Source organism: Mandrillus leucophaeus, unplaced genomic scaffold, assembly GCF_000951045.1.
Source record: "Mandrillus leucophaeus isolate KB7577 unplaced genomic scaffold, Mleu.le_1.0 Scaffold779, whole genome shotgun sequence".
Lineage (NCBI taxonomy): Eukaryota > Metazoa > Chordata > Mammalia > Primates > Cercopithecidae > Mandrillus > Mandrillus leucophaeus.
The window spans coordinates 547962-562148 of record NW_012108463.1 but is presented as its reverse complement, the minus strand read 5'-3'; the positions used below and the strand labels follow the sequence as shown (position 1 = coordinate 562148).

The 14187-nt window shown below is 47.7% G+C and overlaps 2 protein-coding genes across 2 annotated transcripts in view; one reads left to right on the top strand and one right to left on the bottom strand.

Moving 5' to 3' along the window:
• Positions 1-5824: 5824 nt before the first annotated feature.
• Positions 5825-8318, bottom strand: GPR148 (G protein-coupled receptor 148). The gene is given in 3 exon segments (XM_011966855.1): positions 5825-6898; positions 6900-7137; positions 8140-8318. Coding segments are annotated over 2 exon segments (1041 nt in total). The 5' UTR covers positions 7001-7137; positions 8140-8318; the 3' UTR covers positions 5825-5958.
• LOC105529673 overlaps positions 7490-14187 on the top strand; it is a 31280-nt gene continuing 24582 nt past the window's right edge. The window contains exons 1-4 of the mRNA XM_011966857.1: positions 7490-7611; positions 8392-8627; positions 10180-10241; positions 10382-10496. Coding sequence (XP_011822247.1) covers positions 7490-7611; positions 8392-8627; positions 10180-10241; positions 10382-10496 — 535 coding nt within the window. The remainder of the gene's footprint in view (positions 7612-8391; positions 8628-10179; positions 10242-10381; positions 10497-14187) is intronic.

Here is a 14187-nt window from a genome sequence, read left to right as displayed (position 1 = left end):
CTGTATGCCCATCACCCTGCTGAAGAAGTATGTGAACCACAGTTTAGAACTCTGCATCGTCCTCCCCACCACATATCAATAGGCATTTTACTGAATTTTGTGTTCGTTATTATCTTTTTTTTATACTTTCCCACTGTATTAGCCTGCTCAGGCTGCTGTAACAAAATACCACACACTGGGTGGCTTAAACAACAGAAGCATACTTTCTCGAAGTGCTGGAGGCTCCAGAAGTCTGAGATCAAGGTGCAGGCGGCACTAGTTCCCAGCAAGGCCTCTCTTCCCAGCTTGCAGGTGGCTATCTTTTCACTGTAGGAAGGGAGAGACATCTCTCTTCTTTTAAGGTCACCAATCCTATCAGGTTAGGACCTCACCCTCATGACCTCTTTTAACTTACTTAACTCCCTACAGGCCTTATCTCCAAATACAGTCATATTAGTATGTATTCTTCTGGGACTTGCCTTTTTCCAAAAACCATATACTTATGGGATTCATCTGAAAACCATATACTTATGAGATTCATCCATACTGATGTGTACAACTATTTATTTTTCAGTGCTGTATAGTATTCCATTGCATGACTCTTCCATAGGCATTGACCCATTCTTTAATTGATGGTTGTTTGGGTTGTTTCTCATTTTTAGCTAATAGTGCTTCTGTGAACATGGAGCACATGAACGAGTGTTTATCTAGGGAATATATGTGGGAATGTAATTGCTGAAGTAAGGACATCCTCAACTTTGCTGTATTTGTGGTTGAAGATTACACCAATGGCCCTGGTATTTCCCTTCCCTGTATCCTTGTCCCGTGCCGTGTGGGCTTGGAGCTCCTTTTATGGGGAGGTAGAGTCTACTGTTTCTTCCATGAGCCTGCTGCTGTGCTGTGCTGCATGGCACTTTGTCAAGCAGAGTGCAGCAAAGTCATGGCTTGCTGCTTCTCAGCTTCTGGCACGTCTGCTCTCGTGGAAACCTGTGAACCTCTCTTGGAAGCCTGTGAATGAGCCTGGGTTAACCTGCTAGCAGTGGCAACACTGCGAAGCAGAGAAGAGCATCCAAGCCAAGGCCACTGAAAGAGTTTCTTGTTGCCACTGTAAGAAAATACCAAAAATCTATGGTATGAAACAATGCAGATGTATTATCTTGCAGTTCTAAAGATCAGAGGTTAAAAACGGGTCTTACTGAGTTCAAATCAGTGCAGGCAGGACTGTGTCCTTCCAGAGGCTCAAAGGGAGAATCCACCTCCTTGCCTTTTCTCGAGGCTGCTCACATTCTTAGGGTGGTGGCTCCTTCTCCATCTTCAAAGCCAGCAGCGCGGCATCTTCCCATCTCTCCTGGTCTCTAGCCTGGCTGCCATCATTATCACATATCTCTCCCACCCTCCTGCCTCCTTCTTTCCCTTGCAAGGGCCCTTGGGGTTTCATCCTTTCACCTGATAGTCCAGGATAACCCTCCTTTCAGGATCCTTCACTCAGTCATATCTGCAAAGCCCCTGTGGGGCACAGTCAGAGCTAACTCACACATATCTGCTGTTCTTTTTCCAGTTTCTTAATTTGGATGCTAGCTCATTAATCTTGAGCCTTTTTCATTTTGGGTAGAACACACGTAAGAGTACATTTGCCTCTGAATGTTGCTGGCTGCATCTCATACATTTCGAAGTGTACTATTTTTATTATCACTCAGTTCTAAATAATTTTCTGATTTCTGCTTTTAATTAATTAGTCTTTGATCTATGAATTGCTTAGAATGTGATTTTTACATTTCCAAGCATATTTTATTCAATTATCTTTTTGCTACTTATTTCTAACTTAATTACACTGGACCCAAATGATACAATCTACATAGGAATCAAGTCTCTGAAATTACTGAGATTTGCTTTATGGGGGTAGCATGTGGTCAATTTTCTTAATAATTCCAGGCATGCTTGTATATATTATGTATTTTCCAATTGTCAAGTGCCATATTTTAAATTTATTCGCTAGGTCAAGCTTGTCAATTGTGTTGTTCAATATTCAATATCCTTATTTATTTTGTCTGGTTGCTCTACCAGTTAGAGAGAGAGCACTCTTAAACTTCGCTTTGAAGGTTGGTTTGCTAATTTCCCTTCAAAATTTTGTCATTTTGTCAATGTTTGCTTTATAAATTTTCATTCTCTTATTATATGTTACTTTTATCTCCTTTGATAAATTGGAACTTACCATGTAGTCACCCTCTTTACTCTAGAAAGGCTGTTTTGCTGTAAAGTCAGCTTTGTCTCTTCTATTGGATTTCATTTAGTGAGTATTTGCTTTCTTTTTTTTTTTTTTTTTTTTTTGAGACAGAGTCTCGCTCTGTTGCTCAGGCTGGAGTGCAGTGGCCAGATCTCAGCTCACTGCAAGCTCCGCCTCCCGGGTTTACACCACTCTCCTGCCTCAGCCTCCGGAGTAGTTGGGACTACAGGCGCCGCCACCTTGCTTGGCTAGTTTTTTGTATTTTTTAGTAGAGACGAGGTTTCACCGTGTTAGCCAGGCTGGTCTTGATCTCCTGACCTCGTGATCCACCCGCCTCGGCCTCCCAAAGTGCTGGGACTACAGGCTTGAACCACCGCGCCCGGCCGAGTATTTGCTTTCTATCTTTTTTTTTTTTTTTTTTGAGATGGAGTCTCACTCTGTCACCTGGGCTGGAGTGCAACGGCACGATCTCAGCTCACTGCAACCTCCACCTTCTGGGTTCAAGCGATTTTCCCACCTCAGCCTCCTGAGTAGCTGGGATTACAGGTGCCCTCTACCATGCCCGGCTAATTTTTTTATTTTTAGTAGAGACGGGATCTCACCATGTTGGCCAGGCTGGTTTTGAATTCCCAACCTCAGGTAATCCTCTCGCCTCGGCCTCCCAAAGTGCTGGGATTACAGGCTTGAGCTTCTGCACCTGGCCTGAGTGAAGTTTTGATTGGAGGATCCAGGAAAGGCTTTCTATCTTTTTCTATACTTCGAACTGATTGCTTTACTTCCACCCATGCTCTGTTGTTTGTTTAGCATAATCTTTTATAAATAATATATATCTGATTTAAAAGTAAATGGACAATACTGTTTCCCCACCATCAAATTTTAGTCATTTAAATTTATTGTTTTAGTAACTCTAAATGAGTTGTTCGGATTCTATCATATTATTTTATGTTTTCTATTTGTCCTGACTTCTATGTATTTTTTTCTTGCCTTCTTTTGGATGAGGTATATTTTCTCTTACTCATTTCATTTGTTCCTTAGATTATTTAGAGAGTGATCCTCGTTTTCTCTAGTCCGTTAGTGGTTACCTCAGACATTTTAACTGGCATGCCTAACAAAGTCTTAGATTCATATTTCTACCTTCCTCCTGAAGACTGCTAGACTTCAGAATGCTTGAAGTACAACTACACCTTTCTAACACATATACCACTGTTATAGAATCCTTTTTTTCCATTTTTCTTAAACCCTCAAATTAGACTTTTTTTTTGAGACCGAGTTTCGCTTTTGTTGCCCAGGCTGGAGTGCAATGGCACAACCTTGGCTCACCGCAACCTCCACCTTCCGGGTTCAAGTGAGTCTCCTGCCTCAGCCTCCCGAGTAGTTGGGATGACAGGCATGTGCCACCATGCCAATACAAAATTTTGTATTTTTAGTAGAAACGGGGTTTCTCCATGTTGGTCAGGCTGGTCTTGAGCTCCCTACCTCAGGTGATCCACCCGCCTCAGCCTCCCAAAGCACTGGGATCACAGGCATTGAGCCACCACGCCCGGCCGAAATTAGACATTTTTACTGCTTTTATGTAGGCAACTAGATAATGGCTATTCCTGTTTATGTGCATAGTCTCCAGTGATTTTTCTATTTCTCCATACATCTCAAACCTTCCACTTGGAATAATTTTTCTTCTGCAACAAATACATCCCTTGAAATTTTCTTGATGTGTATTGCTAGGAATGCTGTCTTGTAGCTTCTGTGTTCTGTCAAGGTCTGGAAAGGTCGTTTTTCTGTATAGAAAATTCTAGGAAGACAGTTCTTTTCTCAGCACATTGGCAACATTATTCCAGTCGCTCAGGCTTCCGTGTTTTTTGTTTGTTTGTTTGTTTGTTTTTTGAGACGGGGTCTCTGTTGCCCAGGCTGGAGTGCAGTGGTGCGATCTCGGCTCACTGCAACCTCCGCCTCCCTGGTTCAAGCGATTCTCCTGTCTCAGCCTCCTGAGTAGCTGACAGGCACGTGCCGCCACGCTTGGTTAATTTTTTTTTTTTTTTTGTATTTTTGTTTGTTTTTGAGACGGAATCTCGCTCTGTCGCCCTAGTTGGAGGGCAGTGGTGCGATCTCGGCTCACTGCAACCTACGCCTCCCGGGTTCACGCCATTCTCCTGCCTCAGCCTCCCGAATAGCTGGGACTACAGGCACCTGCCACAATGCCCAGCTAATTTTTTTTTGTATTTTTAGTAGAGACGGGGTTTCACCACGTTGGTCAGGCCGGTCTCTTCCATTGTTTGAGAAGTCAAGGTGAGTTTAATTGCTGTTCCTTTGTCTTTTATCTCTGCCTGCTTTAAATATCTTGTCTTTGTATTTAGCTGTTTGCAGTTTCGCGTGGTGTGCTTCCTCGTGGGTTATTGGTCGTTTATCTTATTTGTAATTGGTTAGATTTCTTAGATCTGAGGTTTGATATCGTTCAACAAATCTGAAAAAATCCTCAGCTGTTATCTCTTCAAGTATTTCCCCTGCTACATTTTCTGTATTATATTCCCAAATTAAATGTGTATTAGTCTTTTCCATCCCAACCTCAATGTCTCTTAATCTCTCTTTTACACGGTCGTCTCTTTGTCTCTCTGGGCTGCATTTTAGGTAATTTATCTGGAGCTGTCTTACAATTTGCAGAGTCCCTCTCCAGTTGTGTCTAACATACTCTTTAATCCATATTAAATTTAACTCATAATTCTAATATTTTTATTTCAAGAAGTTCTATTTAAATCTTTTCCAAATTTTCTTGGTTATTTAAAAAAAAGTATTATCCCTGCTCATATTTTCATGTCCTTATTAATGTCTTAAAACATCTTGAACATTTTTATAGTAACCCAGTGTTGGTAATTCAAGGAGCTGTGGTATGACGCTGCTGTCTTCTTGTTTCGTCTTGTTCTCATTCATGGTGCCTTATCTCCCTGTGTGGTTCTGTGAGATTTGACCATGTGAAAGTCCATTATTTGAGGTTCTTTGACTCTGGAAATTCTCCGCAGCCTAAGCTGAAGCTCAGATCATCCGGGAGAACCACACTAACCACAGACTGAGGTGTTTTGACCACTAACATGATTTGAAGCCTAGCTCTAAAACTGTCTGAAGAGTGGCTTCTGCTTAAGAATTCTCAAGGAATTTTCTTCTTCTACACAGCACCAATGTCAAGGCAGGCAAATTCCCTTGCTGCCCCCTTCTGTAAGGTTAGGTTATCATTTACCTTTACTGTGAGAGTGTAACCCTTGCACACTCCAGCTTTATAGTGGTATCTCCATGACACTCTCCACTGCTGTGGATCCTTGGCTTCCTTTCCTCCCTCTGACATCCTGAGTGGCTGCCCAAATAGAGCTCATGGTCCCAGGACTCAGCAGCTCTGCTTGCCCACCTCCCTGGTACCCACTGTCAGCAACATTTTGGCTTCTGTGTGTTGGTCAGCAAGGATGCATCCACAGTGGCCATGGAGGGTGTGCAGCAAGCCACTGGAGGGATGCAGATCAAGGCTTCACTTAGACCGGAGCCCTGCTTGATTGCCTTTACTTGCTTCCATTTCCAAGTAGGATTTCAGTGTCATAAAAGAGCTTTCTCTATTTAAAAACTATCAAAATGGTGAAAAACATCAGTTGAGGTCCTCTGAAAGGCCCAATTCACTATTATAATGTGCTGTTCTAAGAAGTTAGCCATAACTGGACGCTGCTGCATTCAACATATGATTTTTAACCTCAACTTGCCAGACTGTGGACTCAAGAACTCTAGGAAATGGTAAAGACGGCCTGGTGCCTCCTGGATGGGAGGTGGCCCCGGACCGTGCCCAACAGCTGCCGGTAGCGGAGCATGTACAGGTATGGGAGCATGGCACGGGGAAGCATCATGAGTACCTCACTGTTAGCTGCCAGGAGCCATTTGTGAGTCCCAGAGTCAATGTGGTGGTACCTGGTTAGCACCATGTCCAGGGAGAACACCACCCCTGTGCTCACATACAATGTGATCAGCACTGAGTGGATCAGCAGGGTGCCCCTGGCCCGGGAATAGCCCTGCCCCCAGATGCCTGAAGTCTTGGCCTCTGCATAGATCCTCCAGAAGCAGTAGGCAATGAGAGCCATGCAGAGGAACAGAAGGCACAGAATGGAGGTGTAGGTAACAATGGCCAGGAGGCCGCATCCCTGCTGGGTGCCCATGCTCAGTGGTAGGATGCATGAAGCTCCTTCCTCCTCCAGCTGGGCATCCTGCCACTTGCTGAGCCAAAGAAGGAATGTGGGGAAGCAGAAGGCCACCAGCCAGATGAGGGCCACTGCCTTCCAGGCAGCCCCATGGGGCATGAAGGAGAGGTAGCGCAGAGGATGGATGACTGCCAGGTAGGTGTGCAGCACAGCAGCTGTGAAGGACAGGAGGGTGCTGGTGCAGGCGGCGAAGACAGCATCAGTGAGAATGCCACAGGCCATGCGGCCCAGCTCCCAGCCTCCCAGGCTGCTGGAGGAGATAAGCATGTGGAGGAGAACGTAGGCCAGGTCTGAGAGCAGGATGTTGGCCAGGAGCAGGTAGTGGGGCTCCTGTCGCAGCCGTTGGTTCCGCAGGATGGTCACCAGCAGCAGGGGGCTCACAGCCAGTGTGGCTGCAGCCAGCAGGCTCGAGGGAAGGAAAAGCCAGTACAGCATGGAGCTGGGCATCCTGAGGTCCCCCAGGCCCAAGGAGGTTGCTGGCTGCTTGGGGCATGCAGGGTGTCTTGCTAATGAGCTGGATCACGGCCGGCCAAGCTGTAGTGCCTGCGGGGCAAGGCGCCAGCTCATCCCTCATGCTTCCTGGCAGGAATGGCTGGCTTTATCACAGGTTGTTGATTCTGCATCTGCCCTGAGTATTGATCTGCCCCAAAGGGGTCCTGATGGTGCCACTCCTCTGTAGAGATGCCGGGCTCTGGCAGGCCTTAGGAATGACTGCTTAATAAAGATTTAAAAAAAAAAAAAGTGAATTCAAACTCACACCTGGCTTCTTGCATTCCCATCTCTGCTACTGTGCAGCTGCATGTGTGTGGGTAGACATAACAGATCATCCCACTGCCACCATTTTGCAGTCACTGACCCCTCCAGAAGTGTCCCCTATCTCAGTGGCCCCCAAACCTGTCCGCTTGGTTCACAGGGAGTGTGCAATGGACTCTCACCACACTGGATTATATTCAGTATCAGTCCTGCCCTCCAGGAAAGGAAGGAGCAGTTGTCTGGAACTAGGATCTCCGGGCTATGGACCTGGTCTGACCTCTGTCCAGCTAGAGGCTCAGCAAATTGGACCATGCTGGAGGGGCCCGGGCACACTCACATTTCCTCACAGAGCCCTGGGTGTGGTCTCCAGCTCAGGGTGACCCTGTGCATGCGTGTGAGTGTCTTCTACACGCCTTCCACTCAGGGCTCCATGTGAGTGCTCCGTGCCCCCAAAGCCTCAGCTGACTTGTGGGGTCGCTGTGTGGTGGAAACGTCCCTTCCTCTGGGGAGGAGGAGGCCTGGCAGGCAGAGACCTCACAGGAGCTAGTGGGGAGGAGTGGAAGGCAGGTTCCCCAGGCACCTGGCTGGTCGGGCGTGGGGTGAGCTCAGTCAGGGCCAGTGGCCAGGGTGGCTGGTGGTGGTTGGGGATCCCGTTCAGATGAACAAGCTCTCCCCCTCTCTCGAGGTGCTGGCTGCGTGGCCTTGAAAAGCTTTGTTCCGGTTTCCTTATCTGTGAAACACGAATGCCACCCACACTGACCTCATGGAAACGTGGCGGAAGCCCAGAGGTAAAGGACTCAGCACTGGGCGTAGCCTGAGGTAAGTGCTGAGTCAATGTTAACTCTCCCACCTACAGCATCCTCCGAGGCTCGGTCCCCTCTGCCCACAGATCCCCTGTCATCACTGCAGAACGGGCTGCACTTGACTGCTGGCAGCCTGAGACCCCTGCCCAACACCCACCGCCGGCCTGGCAGACTGCTCCAGAAGGCAGGAGCCGCGTGGGAACAGGCAGGATATTTTTAGGGTCAGGAAGAGGCAGAAATTTCAGACGGTGGGGGTGAGACCACGTCCACCGCAGCCTGGGGACCACGCCCAGAACCGCCCCAGACCACGCCCATCGCAGCCCTGGGACCACGCCCTCCGCAGCCCAAGGCCGCGCCCGTGACAGCCAAAGACCACGCCCAGACCCGTCCCTGACCACGCCCATCGCAGCCCTGGGACCACGCCCTCCGCAGCCCAAGGCCGCGCCCGTGACAGCCAAAGACCACGCCCAGACCCGTCCCTGACCACGCCCATCGCAGCCCTGGAACCACGCCCTCCGCAGCCCAAGGCCACGCCCAGACCCGTCCGGGACCACGCCCGCCGCAGCCCGGAACCGCGTCCTCCTATAGGGTCTGTCACAGCAGCTGCCAGGAACAGCAGCGCCTGCGCCCTTATGGCCGATCACGGTACAGAAACCAAGGGTGGTTCTGAGAAAGCCCGTCGCCACTTCCAGAGAAACCGCGATGCCATAGGGCGGACCCCGCCTCCCTGCCCCAGCTGCCCTGGCCTGCACTCCCCAGGGGTCCCTTGCACTTTACAGATGCCCTGACCAGTCTAATCGGCCCCAGGCCAGGAGAGGCCGCAGAGCCCTTCGCAGGCCACACTCTCTGCGCCAGTGTCCTGTATGCTGCAGGGCTGAGGGCCAAGACCAAGCCTCTCTGTGCTGTCCAGCCCAGCAGAACGACCCTCGCCGGCCTTTGGCGTCTTAGAATGCAGATTCCCTAGGAGAGGGAAACTCGTTAAATGACAACCCCTCGGTAAAAATGTGGCCGAGGTGACAAGCAGCAACGTCATGGAAATGGAAAGCGCGTACCCCCATGGTGAAAGAGCCGCTAGGATGCTACAGAGCCTGCCTCCTGCTGAGAATCATCTTAGGACTTAAATAGCCCGTAAAACAATCTCAGAGCACCGCGCAGGTGCTGCCCCGAAGGGAACATCAGTTTGCTGTCACCTGCCGAGGTCCCCTATGCGGGCTGCCCTCCTGGGAAAATGCAGACCGAGCCCCTAGGGAGTGCAGGCCAGGGGCCGGGACAGGGAGGCGGGTCCGCCCTATGGCACCGCCGTTCCTCCGGAAGGGAAGATGGGCTTTCTCAGAACCACCCTTAGTTTCTGCACTGTAATCGACCCCAGATGTGGGGTCACCCAGGGCTGGCCTCCCTGGTTAGGACCCTGCAGTCTTTAACTCCTCTGCCCCCGTTCCTGTAGTCATTATGTGTCAGGACCGGCCTGCTGGCCTTGGGTGCAGACGCAGGGTGGGTGTGCAGCACAGGCTAATGAATCTGAACATAACTTTGGAAGTCGAATCTCAGCCATCCGTAGCACTTCAAGAGCCTGGGGATGCTGGAGTGTCCCTGCCCTCTAGGAAGCTGGAGGTAAACTGAGACTGTAGGTGTGCCTAATGCAAACATGTTTAAACCACAGAACGGACATGCTCCTGGGCCCTACCGCTGAGGTGAGGTAATAGTGACCACCCACGGCCTCACCGTGGGACACCTTCTGTGCAGGCACTGAGCACATCTCACAGAAATGACATGCTCTGTGGGAAACTGAAGCCCAGGGAGGTTAAGTGCCTTGCCTAAGGTCACCTCTGTGTTATGAAGAAGCCATCTTTTGGCGGGGTGTGGTGGCTCACACCTGTAATCCCAGCACTTTGCACTTTCGGAGGCCGAGACGGGCAGATCACCTGAGGTCAGGAGTTTGAAACCAGCCTGATCAACATGGAGAAACCCTGTCTCTACTAAAAATATAAAAATTAGCCGGGCATGGTAGCACATGCCTGTAATCCCAGCTACTCAGAAGCCTGAGGCAGGAGAATCTCTTGAATCCAGGAGGTGGAGGTTACAGTGAGCTGAGATCAAGCCATTGCGCTCCAGTCTGGACAGCAAGAGCGAAACTCCATCTCAAAAAAAAAAAGCCATCTTTCCTGAGACATGCAGACCCTGTTGCTATGTCCCCTAGTGGTGGCAGCAGGACAGGAGTTACTCACCGTGGTGCCAGGTCGAGGCTCGGGCAGTCAGAGTGTAGGCACTGGGCACTGGCAGAGGTGACTGAGACTCCCAGCTGGGCCCCCCATCACACAGCAGCTCCTACAGGCAGCTGGCAGCCAGGACTACCAGGTTGAAAAGGATTATCTAAACGGGGGTTCTTGGTTTCCTGGCAGCAATACAGTGTCCCTCAGCAACTGGCCATGTCACCTGACCTAGCTGCAGGAGCAGAGAACATCTCCACCCCCGGGCCCTCATCATTGCACCTGGGTACATACATGTGTAGCAGAGGTAATGCACAAAGAACTGACTTGGCAAATTCTGGGTACCATTTTACATTTCCTTTCACCCTCCAGAACCCTCCCGAGGATCAGGAAATTGACTTCAATATGAGGCCAATTAATTTTCCTAAGGCCACCTAACAAACAAGTGGTGGAGAATAGGCGTGTCTCACTCCAAATCCTGTGTTATTTCCATCCTCACTCCATCTGTTTCCTGGATGATCTTTCTACCTCTACCTTCCTGGCTGGCATTGGTACTGGACTCTTCATCATTATCATAATCTCCATCAATATCAGTCAACACATCTTTATTATCTTCACGTCTTCATCACTATCACCATCACCCTCATCCTTATCTCATCGTCGTCATCATCACCATCATCACATTACCACCATCACCATTGTCATAATCTGTTTAACGCTACTATAACAGAATACCTGAGACTGGGTAATTTATAAAAAACAGATTTATTTCTTATAGTTTCTGAGGCTGTGAAGTTCAAGGTCAAGGTGCCAGCCTCTTGCCAGGGCCTTCTTGCTCGTCATGCCGTGATGGAAGGTGGAAGGGCAAGACAGCACATGTGAGAAAGAGAAGGGAAGGAGGCCAAACTCATCCTTTTATCAAGAACTCCCTCCCAAGATAACTAACCCACTTTCACTTCCATTATAACACCATTAATTCATTCATGAGGGCAGAGCCCTCATTACCTAATCACCTCTTAGAGGCCCCACCTCTGAACACTGTTGCATTAGGGATTAAGTTTCCAACACATGAAGTTTAAGAAACACATTCAAACGGTAGCAGCCATATCATCACCACCACCATTGTTATTACCACCATCATTATCATCACTATCTTCATCAGCACCACCCATCACTATTATCATCATCACTATCATCAGCACCATCATCACTATCATTAGCACCACCACCACCATCATTATCATCATCAACACCATCATCACTATCATCAGCACCACCACCACCATCATTATCATCATCACCATCACTATCATCAGCACCATCCATCACTGTTATCATCATCACTCTCATCAGCACCACCACCACCATCATTATCATCATCGCCATCACTATCATCAGCACCATCCATCACTGTTATCATCATCACTATCATCAGCACCACCACCACCATCATTATCATCATCACCATCACTATCATCAGCACCATCATCACTGTCAGCACGATCATCACCATCATTATCATCATCACCATCAACATCACCACCATCATATCATGTTGTGTGGCACAGGAAGTGTGGTACCAGCGTCCACTTCTGGTGAGGGCCTCAGGATGCTTATAATCATGGTGGAAGGCAAAGGGGGAGAAGGCGTGTCACATGGCGAGAGTGGAAGCAAGGTGTGGGGGTAGGTCCTAGACTTTTAAACAACCAAATCTCACATGAATTAACTGGGTGAGAACTCGCTTATCACTAAAAGGATGGTGCCAAATAATGGGATCTGCCCCAGGATCCAATTACCTCCCCCAGGCCCCACCTTCAACATTTGTAATCACATTTCAACATGAGATTTGGATGGGACAAACATCCAAACTATATCACTATCCCTTGTCCCTCCCACATCAATCCTCTGTACTCCAGCTCTGTTGCATCCCTTCTACTCCTTAACGAATGCACAACCTAGGCCGGGTGCCATGGCTCATGCCTGTAATCCCAGCACTTTGGGAGGCCGAGGCCGGCCGATCACGAGGTCAGGCGATCGAGACCATGGTGAAACCCCATCTCTACTAAAAATACAAAAAATTAGCCGGGCCCAGTGGTGGGCACCTGTAGTCCCAGCTACTTGGGAGGCTGAGGCAGGAGAATGGCGTGAACCCAGGAGGCAGAGCTTGCAGTGAGCCAAGATTGTGCCACAGCACTCCAGCCTGGGCAACAGAGGGATACTCAGTCTCAAAAAAAAAAAAAAAAAAAAAAAAAAAAAAAAAAAAAAAAAAAAAAAAAAAAAAGAATGCACAGTCTTTGTTATCTGGTGACACTGCTACCCTCTTTGCACGTTTCGCTTCTGCTCAGCCAGATCTCAGTTTGAATGACTATTCTGGAAAATGTCTCCTGATGCTTAGAATGAACCTTGACTCCCTGCTTTATACAGGCATACCTCAGAGATAGTGCAGGTTTGGTTCCACACCAGCACGATAAAGTGAATATCAGAAGAAGGCAAGTCACATGATTTTTTTAGTTTCTCAGTCCATATAAAAGTTATGTCGATACTATAATGTAGTCTAGTAAGTGTGCAATAGCACTATGTCTTAAAAAAACAATGTATACACCCTAATTTTCAAACACTTTCTTGCTAAAAAATGCTAACAATCATCTGAGGCTTCAGCGAGTGATCATCTTTTTGCTGGTGGAGAGCCTTGCCTCGATGTTGACGACTGCTGACTGATCAGGGTGGTGATTGCTGAAGGCTGGGGTGGCTGTGGCAATTTCTGAAAACACGACAATGAGATTTGCTGCATTGATTGACTCTTCTTTTCATGAAAGATTTCTCCATGGCATGCAGTGCTGTTTGATAGCATTTTACCTACAGTAAATAGAAATTCTTCCAAATCTGGAGTCAATCCTCTCAAGTTCTACTGCTGCCTTATCGAAGAAATGGATGTAATATTTCAATAATATTCACAGTATCTTCACCAAGAGTAGATTCATTTCTCATTAAACCACTTTCTTTCCTCATTCATAAGAAGCAACTCCTCATCTCTTACAGTTTGATCATGAGATTCCAACAATTCAGTCACATCTTCAGACTCCACTTCTAATTCTAGCTCTCTTGCTATTTCCACCACATCTGCAGTTACTTCCCTCACCAAAGTCTTGAACCTCTCAAAGTTATCCATGGGGGTGGAAAACAACTTCTTCCAAACACCTGTTAATGTTGACATTTTGAATTCCTACCATGAATAATGAATGTTCCTATTGGCATTTAACATGGTAAATTCTTTCCAGAAAGTTTTCAGTTTATTTGGCCCAGTTCCATCAAAGGAATCACTATTTATGGCAGCTACAGCCTTATGAAATGTATTTCTTAAATAGTAAGGCAAAAGTTGAAATTACTTCTTGATCCATGGGCTGCAAAATGAATGTTGTGTTAGAAAGCACATAAACCTTAACCTCCTTATATACACCTCCATCAGAGCTCTTAGGCACCTTGTCAATGAGCAGTAATATTTTGAAAGGAATCTTTTTTTCTGAGCAGTAGGTCTCAACAGCAGGCTTAAAATATTCAGTAAACCATTCTGTAAATCGATGTGCTGTCACCCAGGCTTTGTTGCTGCATTGATAGAGCACAGGCAGAGTAGATTTAGTGTAATTCTTAAGGGCTCTCTGGTTTTCAGAAGGGTAAATAAGCACTGGCTTCAACTTAACATCACCAGCTGCACTAACTCCTAACAAGAGAGTCAGTCTGTTATTTTGAAACTTTGAAGCCAGGCATTGACTTCTCTCTGGCTATGGAAGCCCTAGATGGCATCTTCTTTCTTGTTTTTTGTTTTTGTTTTTTTTGACAGAGTCTCACTTCCGTCATGCAGGCTGGAGTGCAGTGGTGTAATCACAGCTCACTGCAGCCTTGACTTCCCAGGCTCAGGTGATTCTCCCACCTCAGCCTCCCTAGTAGCTGGGACTACAGGCATGCATCATCATGCCTCGCTGGGTTTTTTTTTTTTTTTT